This window comes from Dysidea avara, chromosome 11, assembly GCF_963678975.1.
Source record: "Dysidea avara chromosome 11, odDysAvar1.4, whole genome shotgun sequence".
Lineage (NCBI taxonomy): Eukaryota > Metazoa > Porifera > Demospongiae > Dictyoceratida > Dysideidae > Dysidea > Dysidea avara.
This window is the reverse complement of record NC_089282.1, coordinates 9973527-9994419: the sequence shown is the minus strand read 5'-3', so window position 1 is coordinate 9994419 and position 20893 is coordinate 9973527. Positions and strand designations below refer to the sequence as shown.

The 20893-nt window shown below is 40.3% G+C and overlaps 1 protein-coding gene across 4 annotated transcripts in view; it reads left to right on the top strand.

Annotated features, from left to right (window-relative positions):
- The window catches only part of LOC136239421 (F-BAR and double SH3 domains protein 2-like), a 155669-nt gene that overhangs the window by 64749 nt on the left and 70027 nt on the right, over positions 1-20893 (top strand). For all 4 annotated transcript variants that reach the window (XM_066030151.1, XM_066030150.1, XM_066030152.1 and 1 more), the window contains one exon: positions 18571-18633. In XM_066030151.1, the coding sequence (XP_065886223.1) occupies positions 18571-18633 (63 nt within the window). The remainder of the gene's footprint in view (positions 1-18570; positions 18634-20893) is intronic.

The following is a 20893-nucleotide window of genomic DNA, read 5'->3' as shown; positions in this document are numbered from 1 at the left end:
TAACAATGGTACTGATGGCGAATGTGAACATGTCAGTTCACTATTGAGTAGAGTTGGTCCTTATTTACGGCTTAACATTATTTCCTACCATCATTTTTGCCACAGTGGTAAGTTTTATACTCAACAGAACCCAGCTGTTCTACCATGACAAAGTAATGGTTCTTTCCAGGAAACAAGTTTCTGGGCTTCTTGTTGCTGGCAATAGTATTGACATGTTGTTATCCAGACCAGAAAAAACAAAAACACAGCTGGTATTATTTTACTTCTAGGTCTTTCACAACTTTCCACTCATCCCATTTCTGTTTATAGCAGCATACCGTGTGCTGCATCACAGAAGACGCAAGCTAGTTGCCAATCCTGGGTATGAAGAATAAGGTCCTGCCTAGTCTCCACGTCAGAGACTGCCTTTAGCCATACCACTAACAAGTGGTACACTACCAGCCCATGGAGATAGCTGCCCAGAGTTATTCACAGACACATACAAGCACGTGCACACTGGCAGTATGCCTGGATTTCCAAAAACCCTTACACGATTTGTCGTTCTATGGTAGGCTTGTAGTACACTGCTTGTTGACTAGTGGTATAGGTAACAGCATTCCCTGCCATGTTATGTAGGCAAGTTAAACAAAGAATTTACACATGTCCAATTCAGCTGAGGGGAAGCTGTTAGTTTCCAACCAATTCATTAATGCCCTTTGCTCAACCAACTTCCAGGGGATCTTCTCACCTGGCCTAGTTACTCAGTGTCCCTTGGCTAGATAAAGAGATGCCTGATACTACACATAACACACACCCAGAGACACCGTGACACACACTGGGTAGATTTATGGATGCATCAAACTATTAGAGTTCATTGTATCCAGTTGTTTTAAACTCACAATTGCTGCTTGGACACATCGTCTTTATATCTGCTCTCCATCTTCTATATCCGATATTCTTCAGTCACTTTCTTTCTGTTCGTCAGGCGTCAACTTCACACTATGTCTCGTCTAATATATCTCATCTTCCGAATAATATGTCGCCTTTAAAGTATCGTCTGATTAAAACTGGTCCATGTTAAATATGAAACTCCGAAGTTCGCCGTTGCCTTTCAACATGGAGCTGTGGCACGTGTATTTCACAAAATAAGCCACAAGAAAATCGAGAAACTTTTGAGAAGTGAGAAATAATTTTAAAAATGTTAAGAAATTATCGAGAAATTATCAGGAAACTATCAAGAAAATATCAAGAAATTATTGAAAAGTGAGAAATAATCAAGAAATTTCTTGGAAATTATTGAGAAATAGCCCAGAACGGGCCACCGTATATATATGCACTGGTAGCAGTGCGTACATACCGTTAACATTTTCAGTCAGTGCAATATGTGATATATAATATTTGCACTGACTTTTCTTTGATTTGATCTGAGGTGTGAAAGTGGTACATATATATAATGTTTACTTGTAAATTGAAGTTAACAGAACACAGGCACTATGGGAGAGTGCATGATGCAATCACATGGAAACAGACCCAACTCATCTGGAATGTGCTAACAAAGCATTGCATCACCTCCTTGCATGCTATGGGATAGCAGTTTCATGCTACCATAAGCCACAACTTGTATCACCTGTCAGTCTACTTGTATTGGCACCTAGTGTTCAGTCTGCCTCATGGTCAGTAGCTAGTTGCAGTGATTGGAGTGTTTCAGGGTGCTTGTATCACCATGTCTTGTATATCAGCAAGTCCTGTGTATCAGCTAGCACTTGTATCACACCTTGTATTAGCTAGCTTTGTGTAGCAGCAAGTCCTATGTATCAGCTAGCACTTGTATCAGCAAGTTTTGTGTAGCAGCAAGTCCTATGTATCAGCTAGCACTTGTATCAGCAAACTTTGTGTAGCAGGAAATCCTATGTATCAGCTAGCACTTTGTATCATCTAGCATCTTTTATTAGCAAGCTTTGTGTAGCAGCAAGTCCTATGTATCAGCTAGTACTTTGTATCATCTAGCATCTTGTATTAGCAAGCTTTGTGTAGCAGTAAGTCCTATGTATCAGCCAGCACTTTGTATCAGCAAGCTTTGTGTAACAGCAAGTGCTATGTATCAGCTAGCACTTGTATCAGTAAGCTTTGTGTAGCAGCAAATCCTATGGCACTTTGTATCATCTAGCACCTTGTATTAGCAAACTTTGTGTAGCAGCAAGTCTTATGTATCAGCTAGCACTTTGTATCATCTAGCACCTTGTATTAGCAAGCTTTGTGTAGCAGCAAGTCCTATGTATCAGCTAGGACGTGTATCAGCAAGTCCTATGTATGTATCAGCTAGTACTTTGTCAAACCTTGTGTACCAGCTAGTCCTGTGTATCATGTTGAGTCTCACAACAGTATTTCGATGCAATTCTGCTTATAGCAAGTTCTCTGCATCACTACTACACTTGCTGCATTTCATCTCGTGCTTCCTAGTGATTCCAACCCTGGCCAATTACAATGCTGAAAACTGCCTGCGGACCATCTACAGAGGAACCCATCAACACAGCCCAGTACTTGACCCAGCATCTCACTTAACTGTAGGATGATTGTCACTACCCTCATCAATACTTAGAAAGGTTCGCTGCCTCTATGTTGCAACACCGTATGGTAGAGCCAAGTTTCATCTGACTTGCCCACTATCACACATGTGTCAGATCCCTATACATTGCCTGCTCCAGCTCATATGCAGAGTTGCATCATAGTATTGCAAGCCACTTTGTCACCCGCCAACTCAACGATTGTGTTGCTATCATCAACTCTGGATTCAGGCCAGCTATCATTGCTAGTAGCCTAATTCTTCTATACCACCATACCAATCAGCAGACTGCTTGCTCTACTAGCCCTTGTCTAGACAGTTAACATGCTACAACATGTGACAACAATCATCATCATTTCTCTGCAGTCATAGATTGTGTTAGCCACCCTCCTTCAGTTGACCATTCCACTCCCCTACAGTCTATTGCCAGAACAACACCTTTCAGCCAATTGTTAATTGTCCTCCACAACAGACTAGTGCTGTTGACCACACCCCACCATTAGCTATCATTTAAGTCTTCCAGAGGTAGTCATGTCTCTGCCCTCATCAAAGCTCCTCTGCAACTGCATCACTAGATTGCCAGCATCTATCAACATCATGCGGTCAGACCACCATTTTATGTGCTGTATGCCATGCATAACTGCTGCTGTTGCTGCTACTATTGGTTGCATACAGCTGCCAGTGTCATTTGTCATGGCTTGTTTGCATGTATTTTGCAGTTGCTAGTGCTCTAATTACTTTGTTTGTATGTTGCCATCATGTTTGTACTGCAGTTATTGCATGGTGCCACTGCTTATACTGCAGTGCCACTATATATGCATGCCATAGTTCTGTTGCTTTGTTTAATATGCTGTGCTATTATCATTGTGATGTTTTGTTTTTTTTACATGCTCAGTGCCACTATGCATAATTATTACAGTGCTGTCTTTACACGCATGTTGGTGTTGCCCAATAATTATGTTGCTGCCACTGTTGATGTTGCATCTTATAGTGTGGTGGTTGTTGCTGTTATATTCATAGCACTGCCACAGATATGTTAACTGCTCAACTAAAATATTGCCACCATTGTTTGTATTGCATTTTGTACTGTTTTTTATTTTTTATTTTGCATGCTTGTGCCTCAGTGCCACTATGCAAGTCACAGTGCTGTCTCTATATGTTGCTGCAGCCATTGCTTGTTTAATATGTTGTTGGTATTGAGACACCAATATTCTGAGATAAGTATAGTCCTTTGATGTCATGTTACTTTTACTGTGTTACTGCTGCCTTGCTGTTATTGCTGCTATCATCTTGCTACTGCCATGTTACTATAGGCATTTAACTGCTTGCAATTCCTTTGAGTTATTTTGTAACTACATTCTCTTCCAATGTTGTTTTACATTCCTCATTACATTATACTGCCGCTTGTATGCATTGGTTTATCGCATGTCACTTCATGTTGTATGTGTTGCAGTCACTACCACTGCGTACACTCGTACTTGTAGTGTTCTGTGTTGCCACAGTTATTTCATGTCATTTCATTCCTGCCACTCTGTACTGTGCAGTGTTGTGTTGCCACATGCCATAGAGTTGCTTCATGTGGTTCAGTTGCCACCACCGTAAATGCCAGTGTTAACATGCTCATGCTGTACAGTTTCTGACACAGTGTATGCCACAGTGTTATGTGTTGCTGCATGCTGTACAGTTGCTTCATATTGAGCAGTTGCTGCCATTTTGTATGCCAGTGTTCTGTGTTGCCACGTGTTGTACAGTTGCCCATGTTGCACAGTGAGTTACTACCACTGTGTATGCCATGGTGGTTATGCATTGCTGCATGCCATGAAGTTGCTTCATGTTGCACAGTTGATGCCTTTTGTATTCCGGTGTTCTGTGTTCCCACATGCTGTACAGTAGCCCATGTTGTACAGTTGCTGCCACTGTGTATGCCACAGTGTTATGTGTTGCCACGTGCCGTACAGTTGCTCCATGTTGGACGGTTCCTCCATGTTGGACAGTTGATGCCATTTTGTATGTCAGTGTTCTGTGTTGCCACATGCCATATAGTTGCCCATGTTGTACAGTTGCTACCACTTGTATGCCACAGTGTTAAGTGTTGCCGCATGCCGTACAGTCGCTTATGTTGTACAGTTGCTGCCATTGTGTATGCCAGTGTTCTGTGTTGCCACGTGAAGTAAATTTGCGTGCTGTTGTTGCCATTGTGTATGCCACAGTGTTACGTGTTGCTGCATGCTGTACAGTTGAACAGTTGCTGCCATTTTGTATTATGTTCTGTATTGCATCGTGCTGTAGAGTATGCCATACAGTTGCTGCCACTGTGTATGTCACAGTGTTACGTGTTACTGCATGCCGTACATTGCTTCATGTTGTACAGTTGTTGCCATGTACAGTTGTTGCCATGTACAGTTGTTGCCATTTTATATGCCTGTGTTATGCGTTGCTGCATGCCGTGAAGTTGCTCATGTTGTACAGTTGATGCCATTTTGTATGCCAGTGTCCTGTGTTGCCACATGTCGTACAGTTGCCCATGTTGTACAGTTGCTGCCACTGTGTATGCCACAGTGTTAAGTGCTGCTACATGCTATACAGTCACTCATGTTGTACAGTTAATGCCATTGTGTATGCCAGTGTTCTGTGTTGCCACGTGCCGTACAGTTGCCCATGTTGTTCAGTTGCCCATGTTGTACAGTTGCCCATGTTGTACAGTTGCTGCCACTGTGTATTCCACAGTGTTATGTGTTGCAGCATGCCGTGCAGTTGCTTCATGTTGTACAATTCATGCCATTGTGTATGCCAGTGTTCTGTGTTGCCACGTTCCATACAGTTGCTGCCACTGTGTATGCCACAGTGTTAAGTGTTGCCGCATGCTGTACAGTCGCTCATGTTGTACAGTTGATGTCATTGTGTATGCCAGTGTTCTGTGTTGCCATGTGCTGCATGTTGTACAGTTGCTGCCACTGTGTATTTCACAGTGTTATGTGTTGCCGCATGCCGTGCAGTTACTTCATGTTGTACATTTGATGCCATTTTGTATGCCAGTGTTCTGTGTTGCCACGTGCTGTATAGTTGCTCATGTTGTACAGTTGCTGCCACTGTGTATGCCACAGTGTTATATGTTGCTGCCGCCACTGTGTATGCCACAGTGTTATATGTTCCTGCCGCCACTGTGTATGCCACAGTGTTAAGTGTTACTGCATGCCATACAGTTGCTCATGTTGTACAGTTTCTGCCACTGTGCATGCCACAGTGTTATGTGTTGCTGCCGCCACTGTGTATGCCATAGTGTTAAGTGTTGCCGCATGCCGTACAGTTGTTCATGTTGTACAGTTGCTGCCACTGTGTATGCCACAGTGTTATATGTTGCTGCCACCACTGTGTATGCCAGTGTTCTGTGTTGCCACATGCCGTACAGTTGCCCATGTTGTACAGTTGCTGCCACTGTGTATGCCACAGTGTTAAGTGTTACCGCATGCCGTACAGTCGCTCATGTAGTACAGTTGATGCCATTGTGTATGCCAGTGTTCTGTGTTGCCATGTGCCGTACAGTTGCCCATGTTGTGCAGTTGCTGCCACTGTGTATACCACAGTGTTATGTGTTGCTGCCGCCACTGTGTATGCCACAGTGTTAAGTGTTGCCGCATGTTGTACAGTTGCTCATGTTGCACAGTTGCTGCCATTGTGTATGCCAGTGTTCTGTGTTTCCATGTGCCGTACAGTTGCCCATGTTGTACAGTTGCTGCCATGTGTATGCCACAGTGTTAAGTGTTGCCGCATGCCGTACAGTTGCTCATGTTGCACAGTTGCTGTATGCCAGTGTTCTGTGTTGCCATGTGCCGTACAGTTGCTCACGTAGTACAGTTGCTGCCATTGTGTATGCCAGTGTTCTGTGATGCCATGTGCCGTACAGTTGCTTGCACTGTATATGTCACAGTGTCATGTGTTGCTGTGCAGCTGCTTTATGTTGTACAGTTGATGCCATTTTATATTCCAGTGTTCCATGTTGCCATGTGCCGTTCAGTTGCGTACAGTTGCTGCCACTGTGTACGCCACAGTGTTATGTGTTGCCACTTGCCATGCTGTTGCTTCATGTTATACAGTTGATGTCATTTTGTACGCCAGTGTTCTGTGTTATCACATGCCGTACAGTTGTGTACAGTTGCGCTACTGTGTATGCCACTGTGTTATGTACTAATGCACGCTGTAAAGTTGCTCCATGTTGTACATTCGCTGCCATTTTTTGTGCTAGTGTTCTGTGTTGCCATGTGCTGTACAGTTGCCCATGTTGTACAGTTGCTGCCACTGTGTATGCCATGAGCGGCCACATGTCGTACAGTTGCTCATGCTGTACAGTTGCTGCTACTGTATATGGTACAGTGTTGTGTTTCCACATGCCGTACAGTTCTTCATGTTGTATAGTTGCTGCCATTGTATATTCCAGTTTTCTGCTTTGTGACATGCCATACAGTTTTCTTCACATTGTACAGTCACCTGCCATTTTATATGCCAGCGTTCTTCGTTGTCATGGGCCGCACAGCTGCCGCTACTGCATATGCCACAATGTTATGTGTCACTACCACTGTGTTGCCGCATGCCATGCAGTTGCCTCATGTTGTACAGTTCCAACCACGGTGCTGCATGTCGTATAGTTGCTGCCATCGTGTATGCCATTGTTCTGGGTTGCCGCATGTCATACAGTTGTTCATGTTGTACAGTTACTGCCACTGTGTACGCCACAGTGTTATGTGTTTTCACTGCCACTGTATGTCACGCAGTGTTATGTGTTGCCATATGGTGTGGTTGTACAGTGGCTGCCATTTTGTATGCCAGGGTTCTGTGTTGCCACATGCCATTGCCCATGTTGTACAGTTGCAGCCACTGTGTATGCCACAGTGTTAGGTATGTGTTTACTGTGTGCCATACAGTTGCTCAGGTTGTATAGTTGCTGCCACTGTGTTTGCCAGTATTTTCTTCTCACTGCATGCTGTGCAGGCGCTGTTACTGAAGGTCACAGTGTTATATATGCATTGCTGCACGCTGTCGAGTACTTTGGTTGCAACTCCATAGATGTAGTGACAGTATACTATAGTGGTTACTGCTGAAGAATATGTAATTGCTACACATTGTGTGCTAGTTCTACTTTATATAATTGCTCATGTATTGTGGATACACCCAGTGGTTACAGAATCTTGAATTTTGGGGTAAATTGGGTGCAGTAATACTGCTTGAATAATAACTGTAATGCTGATTGGCATAGCCATCTCTCAGATGCAGCAAATCAAACAGATATTAACAGTGGCACTGCCCCTTTTGCCTGAGAGATTTTGCATGCCCCAGTGAAGTCCTGGGATTACGCAATTTTGTCCCCAAATTAGCCTGCAAGCTAAAAATATTGGAGTCTGTGGCTTGCCTGAGATGTTAATATATATTTATATATACTCACCTGGGATGTCACGTGACGCAGTACTGTGTCACGATTACAGGCTGATAACCCAACGTGGGCGGGCGAACGACGCCCACGCTAGCATGACTAATCACCTAGATGACTCAGGCTAATAGCCTTCGTCACGCTAGGCGATCAATCACCCCAGCCAGTAAGAGTCCAACCACTGGACTCATTTTATACCCATACCTAGCGACTTCGATGATGGGTGGCAGCAAGTAACATTGCTCCTAAATTTGTTGATATGAACGGACAAGTCCTGGCGATATACGGAGATATGTTTATTAAGTCCCACAATCAATTTGATTCTTCATTGTGAGAGCTGAATTGTGAGAGGAATGCTTCCAGCGTGTCTACCATGCCAAACTATGATAAATAAAGTGTAAGTACAAACTTTAAGTTGGTTTGTGTGCATATGGGTTGTTAGTAAGTAATGTAGTGCGGATTAATTTAAAAACATGGTATATATCATACGAACCATGGCTCACTTCGGTGTATTTTCGCCTCGGCGTATATCAACAGTAAACTTCCTCTGACTTCGGAGTCGGGGTGTATATAAGTGCAATACACCTCGTAGCCATAGTTTATATACCACTTTCACATATATATATATATATATATATATATATATATGTATATATATATGTACCACTTTCACATATATATTATATAGTTATACAACGGCCACGAGTGCTCTGCCTGATATAAACGCACGAGCCTGAGGGCCGTTAGGCCCGAAGGCAAGTGCGTTTATACAGGCAGAGCACGAGTGCACGTTGTATAACTGTTATGTACCACTCACCTAATAGGTGGGGAGAGTCTCACAAGACAGCTGTAACACTTATAAAGGCCAAGTTTCTAACATCGATTGTGGGTAACCAAGCCGGACGTTGCGATGACGTTCCCCCTGCAGTACTGCAGCCACCTGAGATATTGAAAGCTAGTACGCTATGGGTTATATCACTAACCTGCATTCGCTGTTCGACTCTCATCATGTAGTGCTCAACATGCCAGCGTGATCACTCAATCGCCATATAGACTAAGTGCCAGACTAATCGCCATAGTGATTCTCTCGAGCGAAAAAAAGTAGCTAAATAGACGTTTTAAGTAAACAAAACCTAACTACTAAACGATGCTAGTCTAATTCTTACTATTCACACTGGCTAAACTCGAATCAAGTGGCATGACAAAACTGGTTACCACTATTGAACGTAAAGGTTAGTAATTATTTAGAATATATTTGTTTTATTGAGTCATTGTCGAAGTGGACTACAGTTTAATCTGGGCTAAGATGGCACCAGACTAGTAAGGTGTATAAGTACGTTTATATATATGTAGACTAGATTTGTGGCCACCCGTGTTGGCTTTTTCGATCGCCATTGGCTGCTTGTAAACATTATACGTATTGGTGACGTTATGGCCCACAATCGATTTTTACATGTCAGGCTATAAAAGAATTCGAGTGATCTGTGAAGTGTCTTTCCACCTATTAGGTGAGGTGTCGTAGTGGTCTTCGCCACCGGCACTTGTGCTATGCTGCACAAAACCGCAGCCAGTGCAATATCTGTATATTGCACTGCGGTCGGTGCATTATAACTTATAATGCACTCGTTGTGGTCTAAAAAACCGCAACCAGTGCATTACAAGTTATAATGCACTCGCTGTGGTCTGCAGCAGTGCAATATACAAATTATGGCACTGGCAGTGCCTTTGAACTACCCACGCAGAGTGGTACATATATATATATACTTACCTGCTTACCTGGGTGAGCATATATATACTCACCTCAGGTAGGTATATATATACTTATCTGTGGGTTAGGGTGTATATGCCCTATATGCAACCAGCGGTGCCTTTGAAGTTTCACGTGATCATGGTATATATATATATATATATACATATTATAGTGAACTCTGCTGCACGTGTGTATGGAAAATACAGCACAAGGGGGTGTTTCAAGAGGCTAATACAGAACGAGGCGAAGCCAAGTGCTGTGTTTGCTTTGAGACACCTCCCGAGTGCTGTATTTTTCATACACACAAGCATAGGCGGTGCTTTAACTGTTATATTGTACTTCCTGGTCGTCTGGCTCAGAGCGATTTTCTCTAGTACTCAAACCGCTGCAATTTTCAGTGATCAGGATATCAGTAAGTGTTTAACTAATCTATTTCTAGTCGTAGAACGAACTAATAGAGTTTGGCTAGTTTTAGCGATTTACTATGTCACAGACGTGATCAATCATGTTGTCTTAGTGGAGTCGTGTTTAACAAGCTTTGTGATCAGACGATCAGTAAGTGTTTATATACAATCTATTCCTAGCCGTAGAATGAACTCATAGGATTAGTTTGACTGGTTTTAGCGATTTACAGTGTGTGTTGTTTACGTAACATTCCTTAAATATATTCTCCACATAACTGTATTGTATTTTCCCAAGTGTGCTGTATTTTGTCCGTTTAAGTGCATAACTGTACTGTATTTGCCCAATTAGCTGCATAACTGTTCTGTATGACTCCTACAGTACAGTTGTGCAGTTGATTAGTACTGTATGGATAACATGACACGCTGCATCGCTTTGATTCTCCCATGCTAAATACAATATATATATATATATATATATATATATATTGTACAGTACGATAGTAACTGTATAGTAGGGAATACAAAGGAGTAGGCATTGCCCACAAAATAATATCACCCACAAACCAGCTTCAATTTTCCCAGACGACTAAGGCTACGAGCTTGATTTTTCACTGTTCGACATCGCTTCGGCCCGATAGGTGCCTTTTAGCATACCACAGTACGTACAATGCATTCTTCATGGACTCACCAGAGTGTCCTCCTTTGTGTGCCATTCACCTTTACTGATAGGGAAAGGTGTCGATTTGGCGGTAGCACGTGATGGCTTCCCTTCGTAATGGAAATCGTCCGTATTTTTCATAATGGCTATTTTGATTGCAGAGGTGCTTTACGAACAGTTCTAGATTCGTACTGCTGTGTAACGGGTTGAACAAAGCCGACAGCAAAGCACAATGGATATTTCACTTTTCAGACGATAATTAATATAATTGGGGTACGCGGCACCATTTATTTTGGTATGTGTGGATTGCAGAGGTGCTTTTCAAACAGTTATTAATTTGAAATGCTTTGTAATGGGTTGAACATAGCTGACAACGAAACGTAATGGATAGTTCGCTTTTCAGACGATAATTGATATATCTGGGGCGCACGGTACCATTCAGTTCAGATGCGATATACGTGGGTTCGCCAGTCATAATAAAATTATTTACAAACAAAAGTTAACAAAGAAGTACACATTTCTGTTAGCACAGTAAGGATATAACACTTTTTATTGTTTTACTGTGATTGGACTGCTCCAACTTGTTTCAGCACTTTTGATCGATGTGATATTGTACTCTAGTTGAAAATTGTGTACTTGTATATATATATATATATTATAGTTAACCATCACTATCATGGCACTACTGCATTGTTATACACAAGGTTGGGGGTTTGTAAGAGTAGTACAGCAGTGCAAAATTCTTTTCAATTTTGTTTCCTTATTTCACTACTTGTATTCAGCATTTAGTGTGCTGAAGGGACATACGTAGATAAAATCCAACCAGAAAATTATGTCAGTCCAATAGTCCAGTCCAGTACATAGTGAATAGTAACACTTTAATCTCTGTTGTCTAAAAAGTTGTAATCCATAAATGTATTTAGAAAAAGTACATAAACTAGACATAATTAAAATTTAGTAATTTAAAACTAGGTATAGTGATCACTGAAAAAAACCATGAAACAAGAAGGGGTCACTAGAGTAGGTTAAAAACAATAGTGGTTAAATCAAATATACCCACCAATATCTATATTTTTATTCTGTACAGCGTTACCAACTAACTTTTTGTATTATTTATTTTCAACATTTAATTTTTATTATGTCAAAACTCTGTGCATTGCAGCATATGTTATGGTAGTTGATGTTATTCAGACATAAGTACTTGCAAATAAATATTTACTGAACAAAAACTGTGATCAACTGTCACTGCCCAAGAATAATATGCTTCCCCTTAAGTGTTTGCTGTTATTACTATAGTATTAATACATAAAGGTTATGTTTTATGTACTTGTTCTTAACAAAACTGGTGCTTCTCTAAGCATGTTAATTGCTAGGCTGTACCAATACATCCAATACCGATATCCGATATTTATTGTCTATTTCTGATACAAGTTTTCTAGTGCATCGATACCATATGCACAGCCAATTGTTTGAAATCAAGCCAATATGCATTACAGCGTAAAGAGTATAAAGCATGATCACTATGGCTGCGTTACAATACTACAAGTTATATGCTTTTTTCAATAATGTAATCCTTTTATTTGTTGGTACTTATGGCTATTCAGAAAAGGTTTTTATATGTTTTTTTGTCAGTTTAAATTATAGAGTAAAAAAATCAACCGTAGTACAAAAAATCTCCAGAAAAAAAGAAACACACTTGTCCAATTTAGAATTTGAACCCACACCAACTCACACTACTTAAGGTGGCGCTGAACCAATTAAATCCAGGTGCACATGACAACTTGTTTCAACCCACGTGCTTAATGAACTATTTTAGGGTAGCCCAAAACTTCGCTAGTGTACAACTTAATCTACACCTAAAAAGCTGTTGTGATAACCTGTGGTGCTTTAGTTTAGCATACAAAGTTTTGTGAAATAACATGCCTTCATTTTTAGCCTATGTAACTCTGAAGTTTCAAGCCAATTTTTTAAAATAACTTGGCGAATGAACAATGTAGTGCTAAGCCACTTCGGTTCCAACCATTTCTCACCTTGTAGAACAATTCTACGATTTCCTTTTCACTGATAACATTAGTGCCAGAAATAACAGTCGGCCATCGGCCATTTTCTGAGTAAAATCATGTTTTGACCAACTATTTGGAGGCTTGTACGGTCAAACGTCCAACAAGCAGTAAGACAGTTGGTAAAGCTCACAAATTAAAAATCAAGCAAGCTATAACAGGTGTCACATCAAGCTGATAGCGTACCTCACAGCTGCTCAACATCCAGTGATGATGGGGGGCCCATAGGATGTTACCACGTGGCCACAGAAGACAGGATACTTTGTTCTAATATTTTGGTGCACACATTGCCATTGGTGGATTTAAACTTATGAAGACTTCGGAAGATTGGAAGCATTTAGACTATATAGATTTGAGCATATTTGAAGGCATGTCCACACGACAAAAATATTGCGAATTGAATGTGCATTGATTCGAATTATTCGCGTCCACACGGAATGCGCATTAGGGTGATTCGAATTGAAAGTGGATTGCACGAATCCACCTCTACAGGTGGTTTGAATACGAATTGGCTGCGAATCCCGATTCGCTACGTCATAATAATGCAGCACGTGAGGGCTTGCCACGTTTCCGCGTGACCTTTGTAAACAATACAGAATAGAAATACAGAAGCGCTTGGTGTGATAAAAGTGCAGGGACGTATTGAAGTAGTGTTTCATCATCGTATCTAGCCCTTAGAGTTTGAAAGAACTACGGTCCCTTACCCATCAAGCACCATCAGCAGTTTTTCGTACTCTATTCATAAAAATCCTTCCGGTACGTTATAAACAAAAGTATAAGCGGTACTACGAGCTATTCCTTTCAGTCTATCGTTAAACTCACTGTTCTCTTGGTTGGCGCAAATAAGTGTTTTCTCAAGCGTTTAATTATCTGTTTATCACACTAGTAAATTCAATAATGCGCATTACGTGATAGTGCGGATTCAATATGCATTGCCTGAATTCGTTTTGCATCCGGTTCCTAATTCGAATTCGTGTGGACATGCCTTAAGTCTTGAGTGAAGGAATTTAAAGCGACTGTGTCTAGTTTTAGGAGGGATCCAGTTGAGCCACATTGGCCAGGAGCGATGCCCCCTTCCGTGTTACTGACATCAGGGATATACTGAGCAATTATTCTTGAAGTAAAACAGCGGAACCACCAATATCAGACGATAAATAACACCATAATCATATCTCATGGCCGAGGGTAAGCCAGCTCGACATGGATAATGTAAAGGATGGTAGCGGTTGTTGCTATAGCCAAATCATTGTTATGTGGTGGTTAGTATGTTTAATCTATGTACTGGAGCACATTTGAGGTGTGGCTATTTCCAAAGCTGTGGCGTTTAACCTGATAGATATTTGTAACTCACGTCCTTTATCTTAGTCATCATGCTGTAAGGTAGCTAGTCATAGAATAAGTTAGTTAATGCACACATTTTGATTAACAAATTTAATAGGAGCCCACATGTAAATGGGCTCCTAAAATGTATGTGGTGGAGTTAGAAGTGTTTCTAGGTGTTCCATATGCTGGTGACCTGTGAAGGATTGCTCGTGGTGTCCAATAGTATAATATCCTGTGATCCTGTCCTCAGCTACATACCACTTACCGTTCCTAGGACACAAGATGACCAATCAAATCTGGAAATGGCCTACCAAATTTAATCTTGCTAGGACATTTGACCAGTCAATGACGAGTTCTTATTTCTGGCACTGCACATGGAAAGTAGTGAAAACGTACACCTGTGAACTACGACATTGGCTAACAACTCCCTCGAGCTCGAATCGCGAAATTCTAAGCATACTATTGTAGAGTAACGTTTATCCAATACCTATGCCAAATTTTGATTGTCTGTGGTGCATAATTTTGAAGTTATTTAGTGAGAAAGGAGACAGTGTGGCTGGTCATGGTGTAATCACTCGACAGCAGCTGGTGCTGTTCCCCAGTAAATTAACCAGAGTTGTGACAAACTAATTGTTTTAAAGCATGAATAACATTAGTGGTATCAATAATAGTAGCTGGGCGGTCTGACAGAGCTTGTTCTGTTGGACCACTGAGACCTTCACTGTGATCTATAGATTTCCAAACATGCTGTCCAATTAACTTTGTACAGCTGCCTTAATCAGTTCAGCACCACCTTAAGAACTGCTAGTTGAGAACTTAACCATTTGACAACTAAGTCACTTTATTCAGTAAAGTAGTGCATATGCGTACTACTTTTAATAGTGCATGTAACTCAAGTGAAATATCTGTATTGTAGACTTGCAATTGACTGATGCCGATACTCGTAATATCAGTACTGATATCGATATAATATTAGTATCGGTACAACCCTATTAGTTGCAACATTGTTGATTTCACTAGAGGTAATTGTTTGAGATCCAGCACTTCTTCAACCATGGGTATTATTTGTTATAATGCTCTATACTTCTGGTGACTAAATAGAGCCAAGTATTTATATACTTACGGCCATAGTTTGAATCAATACGTGCATATAGCTAGTTATTTATGTGCATGCTGTGCCAAGAACAGGTGTTGTCAAATTGTAAGGAGTTTAAAATGTCATTCACATCAAATTACCTATAAATCAATCCCCAAGGGTGACTTTTGTCTTACCAACAAAATTTGGTTTGACTACATATGTACTAGAATATTTCTTTATTATTTTAACAGGTTTATGTAATGTATAAACCATGGCACCCCCACTTCAAAGTCAGAAGAAATTTACTGTGATAAACCCTGAGGCAAATGTTCATATGATATATCGCATACCTCGTAATTGATATTCACTATACGAAACACCATACACATGGAAACTAACTTAACAATTCCCATAGTTTGACATTGTAAAATTGCTTGTAGGCTTTTTCTAGGGACCAACGACGGACTTTCAGTTATGGGACTTCATAAATATATTCCATATATACCTAGGACTTGTCTGTTCATATCAACAAACATAGGAGCAACTTTACCTGCTGCCATCCATCATCAAAATCATGAGGAATGTCTATAAAATTAACCCAGTTGGTGGAATCTTGCAGACACTGATGATTGATCAGCTGGTGCGGATGGCATGGGTAATCAATCGTACTGGCGCCTGCGATGGGCTATTAAACCTGACCAATATTACTAAATTTTTATATTGCTAGCCAATATACATGTCAGCTGAGCCAATAATTGGTACACCCCTAGTTGACGAAGCTCCATTAACAAATAGGCGTGCATGTAAAGTGCTTGACTGTATACAGTGAGGGGCTTAAGGGAGTAATATTCAACTAATGGGTGGCAGGGTATTTGATAAGGCAATATGGCTCTTCATTGGCCGAGTGTGAACATGAAGCGACCAACACAACTCATGGCTTCTGCTCCAATTTTCTCAGCACTAGTTCAGCTTTGTGACTATCACACATCAAACTTAAGCTGATTGGCCCAGTGGTATACTACTGGTGGAGCAGTACATGTAAATGTCAGTGTTGGGCCAGTTTGGCTTAGAGTGAAGTAGTTATCAAAAACCCTGATGGGTGGTGTGTGTGCGCGCGCGTGTGCGCGGGCGAACTTTTTAATGTATGGAAATTTCAGATACATCCTAATGGTGGTACAGGAGGTATCATATATAGTGAACTCTTGCCTTAAGAAATCTTTTTTGTGGAACAGTGTATAATATGTTCATGTTGAGCTGAATCCTGAAAAACAGCTAAAAATTAAAATTGGATTTATTCTCAACAGCAACATCACCACAAAGGTACAACATTTGTTAGCTAAAATTCCCTGTATGTTATTATCCAACTACCTAATACAATGAGTATACACCATAAGATTAAGCATCAACTTTCCAATTGAATTTCTAAATTGATTAAGAAGTTTCAGGGTTGCCTGCTCTCTTACTCACAATAGCTGATTTTATGTTCTGTGTTTCCCACACAAGTTACAAATGGCACTAGGTGTGTTATCACTAAACTGTCATTAAACACTATAGAGGCTAGAATTTCCCATGGTAAGTATACAGGACGGGACGTTATTATTCCTTGCGTTCCACTTAAACACTGGATTGCTATATGAATTTAGACGATGTTAATTACCAGTAGCTCTATTGTTTTTGTAAATAACCATTAACAAAGTCAGGGTTGAACTTGCCAGGCTGTGGGAGTAAATTTATGTAATGAAAGTTTCACACGTGGAATGCTATATGCAGCACTATCTAGAGTAGGGTTCCCAGTTTTACTGACACTATTGGTTAGAGATGACCTTGCAACACATAATATAGTTTACAGTGAAGAGTTAGTTAGGTACATATGTACGTGCCATGCACTGTTCTCACTGTTTTTTTGCATGGGTTTCACTTGTTTTTAATTTTAAAACTTCAGAACTTGATTTTACCCAATTACTTCTTATCTAAAGGCACAGTGATGATTACAGAGACAGAAGCATCAGAACCTGTTAATCAACACTATTGAAAGCAAAGACACCTGCATGATCTAGACACTTAGTAATGGTTCCAAAGTATCCCTTAGCATGTAAACTGATCTGGAAAACCAGGACACCTTGATAATGAAGACCTTTTTGTTGGTCCTAAATACCTTAATATACTGTATGTAGTATTGTATTGCAGATTTTATTTGATATCAATACTGTACTCACTGACAAATTTATGTGCAGAAATAAAACCATGTGCCACTTAATCTCTTGAGATGACAAATTCATGACAGTAAATCCTCAGGCACAATGACAAGTATGAAAAACAGTTACAAAAGTATTGTATTTTAGATTTTATTTTATCATCTGATACCTTCAATGGTGATTTTACCCCTCCAAAGTTTCATTCATGTGTAATCAGTCAAAACCTATGTGCTTCTTGGAAGCATGCAAATATACGTGCATATTTATAGTCTAAGCAGTTGTACTAGAGTCTGTACTATAGTCTATACTATAGCTACAGCAGAGTGTGATACTGTACGGGTAAACATCAGCCTAATTGCAAATGTATAAGGAAATGCATAAGGTGATTTTGTTAAATTTGGTGTGTGTATTGGGTGCCAAAGGTGGAGGACTGACTGCCTTTGAGAAGAAACCATGGAGCTATGGTGAGTGAAAAGGCATTTTCTTTCCGTCAATATATATACCCAGAGTGTGGTGCACCAGCTTTCTTGGCTGCATGGCACTACCATGTGTCTTGATTTCTTTTCTTCATTGTGCATGATTGTGTACAGTTGTGCACGCAAAAAATATGTGTGGAAGGTTCAGGTGCATTAGTGCATTCAAAAAAAGCAGGAAAATTAATTCATTGTAAAATAGTCCCTATGTTATTTATTTAGATTTTACAGCACAAGTACTGAAGGTCTGTAGGATGCCTGGTCCTACAGCCTGTTTAAAGTTGTTGCAGAAAATATGTTTGAAAAGGTGGTGAAAGGAGAAATATATGTTCCTTTTGCTTACTCAATTCTTAAATGGACAAGATTTGTTTGTAAAATGTTAATCTTTGACCTGTAGTACAGTGTGCGTATATCTATGTGCTTCTTTAGCATTATTTTTATAAGTATTCTTTTAGTGGACTGTGCACAAGCATATCTGATGCAAAATTATGATCAATATCTGTAACTAAAATTGAGCAAAAAATTTAGTGATGATTGGTACAGCCAGCTTTGTTTATGTGTATGCATACAGTGTATATACTTGTACTGTATTGTGCAAGTCTAGAGCATCATGTACATAGTTTGTTACTGTGATACATACTATACTACTCTACACATATATGTAGCTTCAAGACGTGCAGCAACAAATGCACACTGAAGTTCATACTGCAATCAGGGAAGTCATCAAGGTACAATATATGCAGTAAGCATACATACTGTAGATCTGGTGAGGTATAAATACAGCATATCATGTGACCCAATTTTAGATAACCATCCTTTTTGGTACATTGCTTGATTTTCATAGTTAAATGTGGTGCTGAGTGGTTATGTATCTATCTGGTATTAAAATTTGAACATGATACATTGAAGCATGTCTAATAAATTTATCACAAACTAACTTTTTCTTTTTATAGTGCAGTTGTGTTTTGTGGGCGATCATGTGTGACAAATGCCTTCTAGTGTCTCAAATGTAACTGTCCACAGTGAAAATGGATTACATCATTGGATTCTTGCAGTCTTCTGCTGTGTTTCAATTGTCAATATGAGCCAGGTTGTGCATGCATATATTCAAACATCATTTATGTCATTTGAATCTCTCTCTCTCTCGAGTCCAGTGATGTAATCCATTTTCACTGTGGACAGTTACATTTGAGACACTAGAAGGCACAACTTTTGCATGTTCCCAAAAGGATGATTTTCCAAAACATACAGTCACATATATGCAGTGTGTAAATAGGTAATTGTGTATAAATGTGTACAGAGAAATTTTGGGGAATGCGTGTTTACTCAATATGGGAACACATGACGACACTAAGTGAGGGCACTTAATTCTTACAGCCGACAAATATACGTAGATTAAAAGTCTGTTCACTAGGATACTTGTAGAAGGTTAAATGAACACTGTAACTACAGGGGCTTACTTGTTACGAAGTGATGAACAGCAACAAGTTGCGTCTCCATTTTTGAAAATTCTTGCCACTTGTTGGGGCGAGCCTGAGCAAGCCCCAGTACAGTCGAGGAATGGTACGTATGTCGCGTTCACAAAAATTTACCAAACGAAAACGGATTGCCCCACACTGTTAGTGAATGGTACGTACGTCGTGTTCGCGAAAATATACTGAAAGAAAACGGGTTGCTCCATGCTGCTTCACAAAAATTTCATGAGCGGTGTACTTTTACTCCACATGGCTTAGCACGTGGTTTGATGGCTGAACGAGAAGAAAGGTTGGCTAGAAGGAGAGAGCACGACAGACTACGAAGAGTACAAGAAACGCCTGAAGTAAGAGAGACCAGGTACTGAGCTAACTAGCTGTACTTGTAGTACTAATAGAACCTTAGCACACTGACAGGCGGGCTAGACGGAATGCATATGACAGAAATAGACGTGCAAGCTTAACCACCGAAGACAGACATGTTGTGAATCAAACTCGTAGAGAAAGACAACAAGCTACATTTCTACTTTCACGAAATGGTAACAGCTCTAATATCAATCCTTCTATTGATGACCACGATGTTATATGGAGAATGCAGCAAGAATTTCATGGAAAGCTAGCCACATTGCAGAACCAACTATGTTCCATATGTTTAGAGCGTCATGATTTTAGCACCAATGATCATGAAAGTGCATGTAATCGTTGCCATAATGATTCTTTACTAGCCAAGCTGTACTCTGCTGCCAACAATATGGACCCTGGACCAGTCCCACCTGAGCTCACTGTAAGTTTAAAATTGTTTAGTCATATATATTGTACGGAGTCATATTATACCTTACATGGCACACATCACTGTGCTATAGAATCGCAATAAGCAGCAGTTTAATGGTGTCCATGTATGTCATATTTAATATGCACATTTTGTTTTACTCCATACGTAGGAGCTATCTCAGGTTGAAGAAATGCTGATTTCACGGGTTCTGCCAATCATGTCAGTGTATCGTCTTCCCTATGGTCAATATGGTTATAGTGGTCACATCCTAAATCTTCCACAGGATGTCATATCCTTTATCAACAGCTTGCCAAGAAGTCCAGCTACCCTAAATCTTGTTATTGTCATGGGAGAGGGATCAGCTACCTCTCACAGGGACTTCAAAGTCTGTCGATCAGTTATTCTTAGGGCACTGCTTTGGCTGATTGAGCACAATATGTATTACTCCGATGTCACCATTGATCATCACATACTATCACAGTTACCAGATGACATCGACATCAGTGATCATTTTGTAACTGTAACGTCAAATCAAGAGCAGGATCCTTTGCAACATGATGGCAATCCTTCCACTGATCATTTTCAAAGCACTTTTGTTCCTATGGCAACAAGGAGTCAAACTGAGCAGCAGACAATTCACTCAATTCTGGATATTTCAACATCTGGAATACTGTACAGACTGTTCCATTCTGAAATACCTCTTGGTACCGTGAAATAAGGCAAAAGTAGCTAACTGTTTTGCTT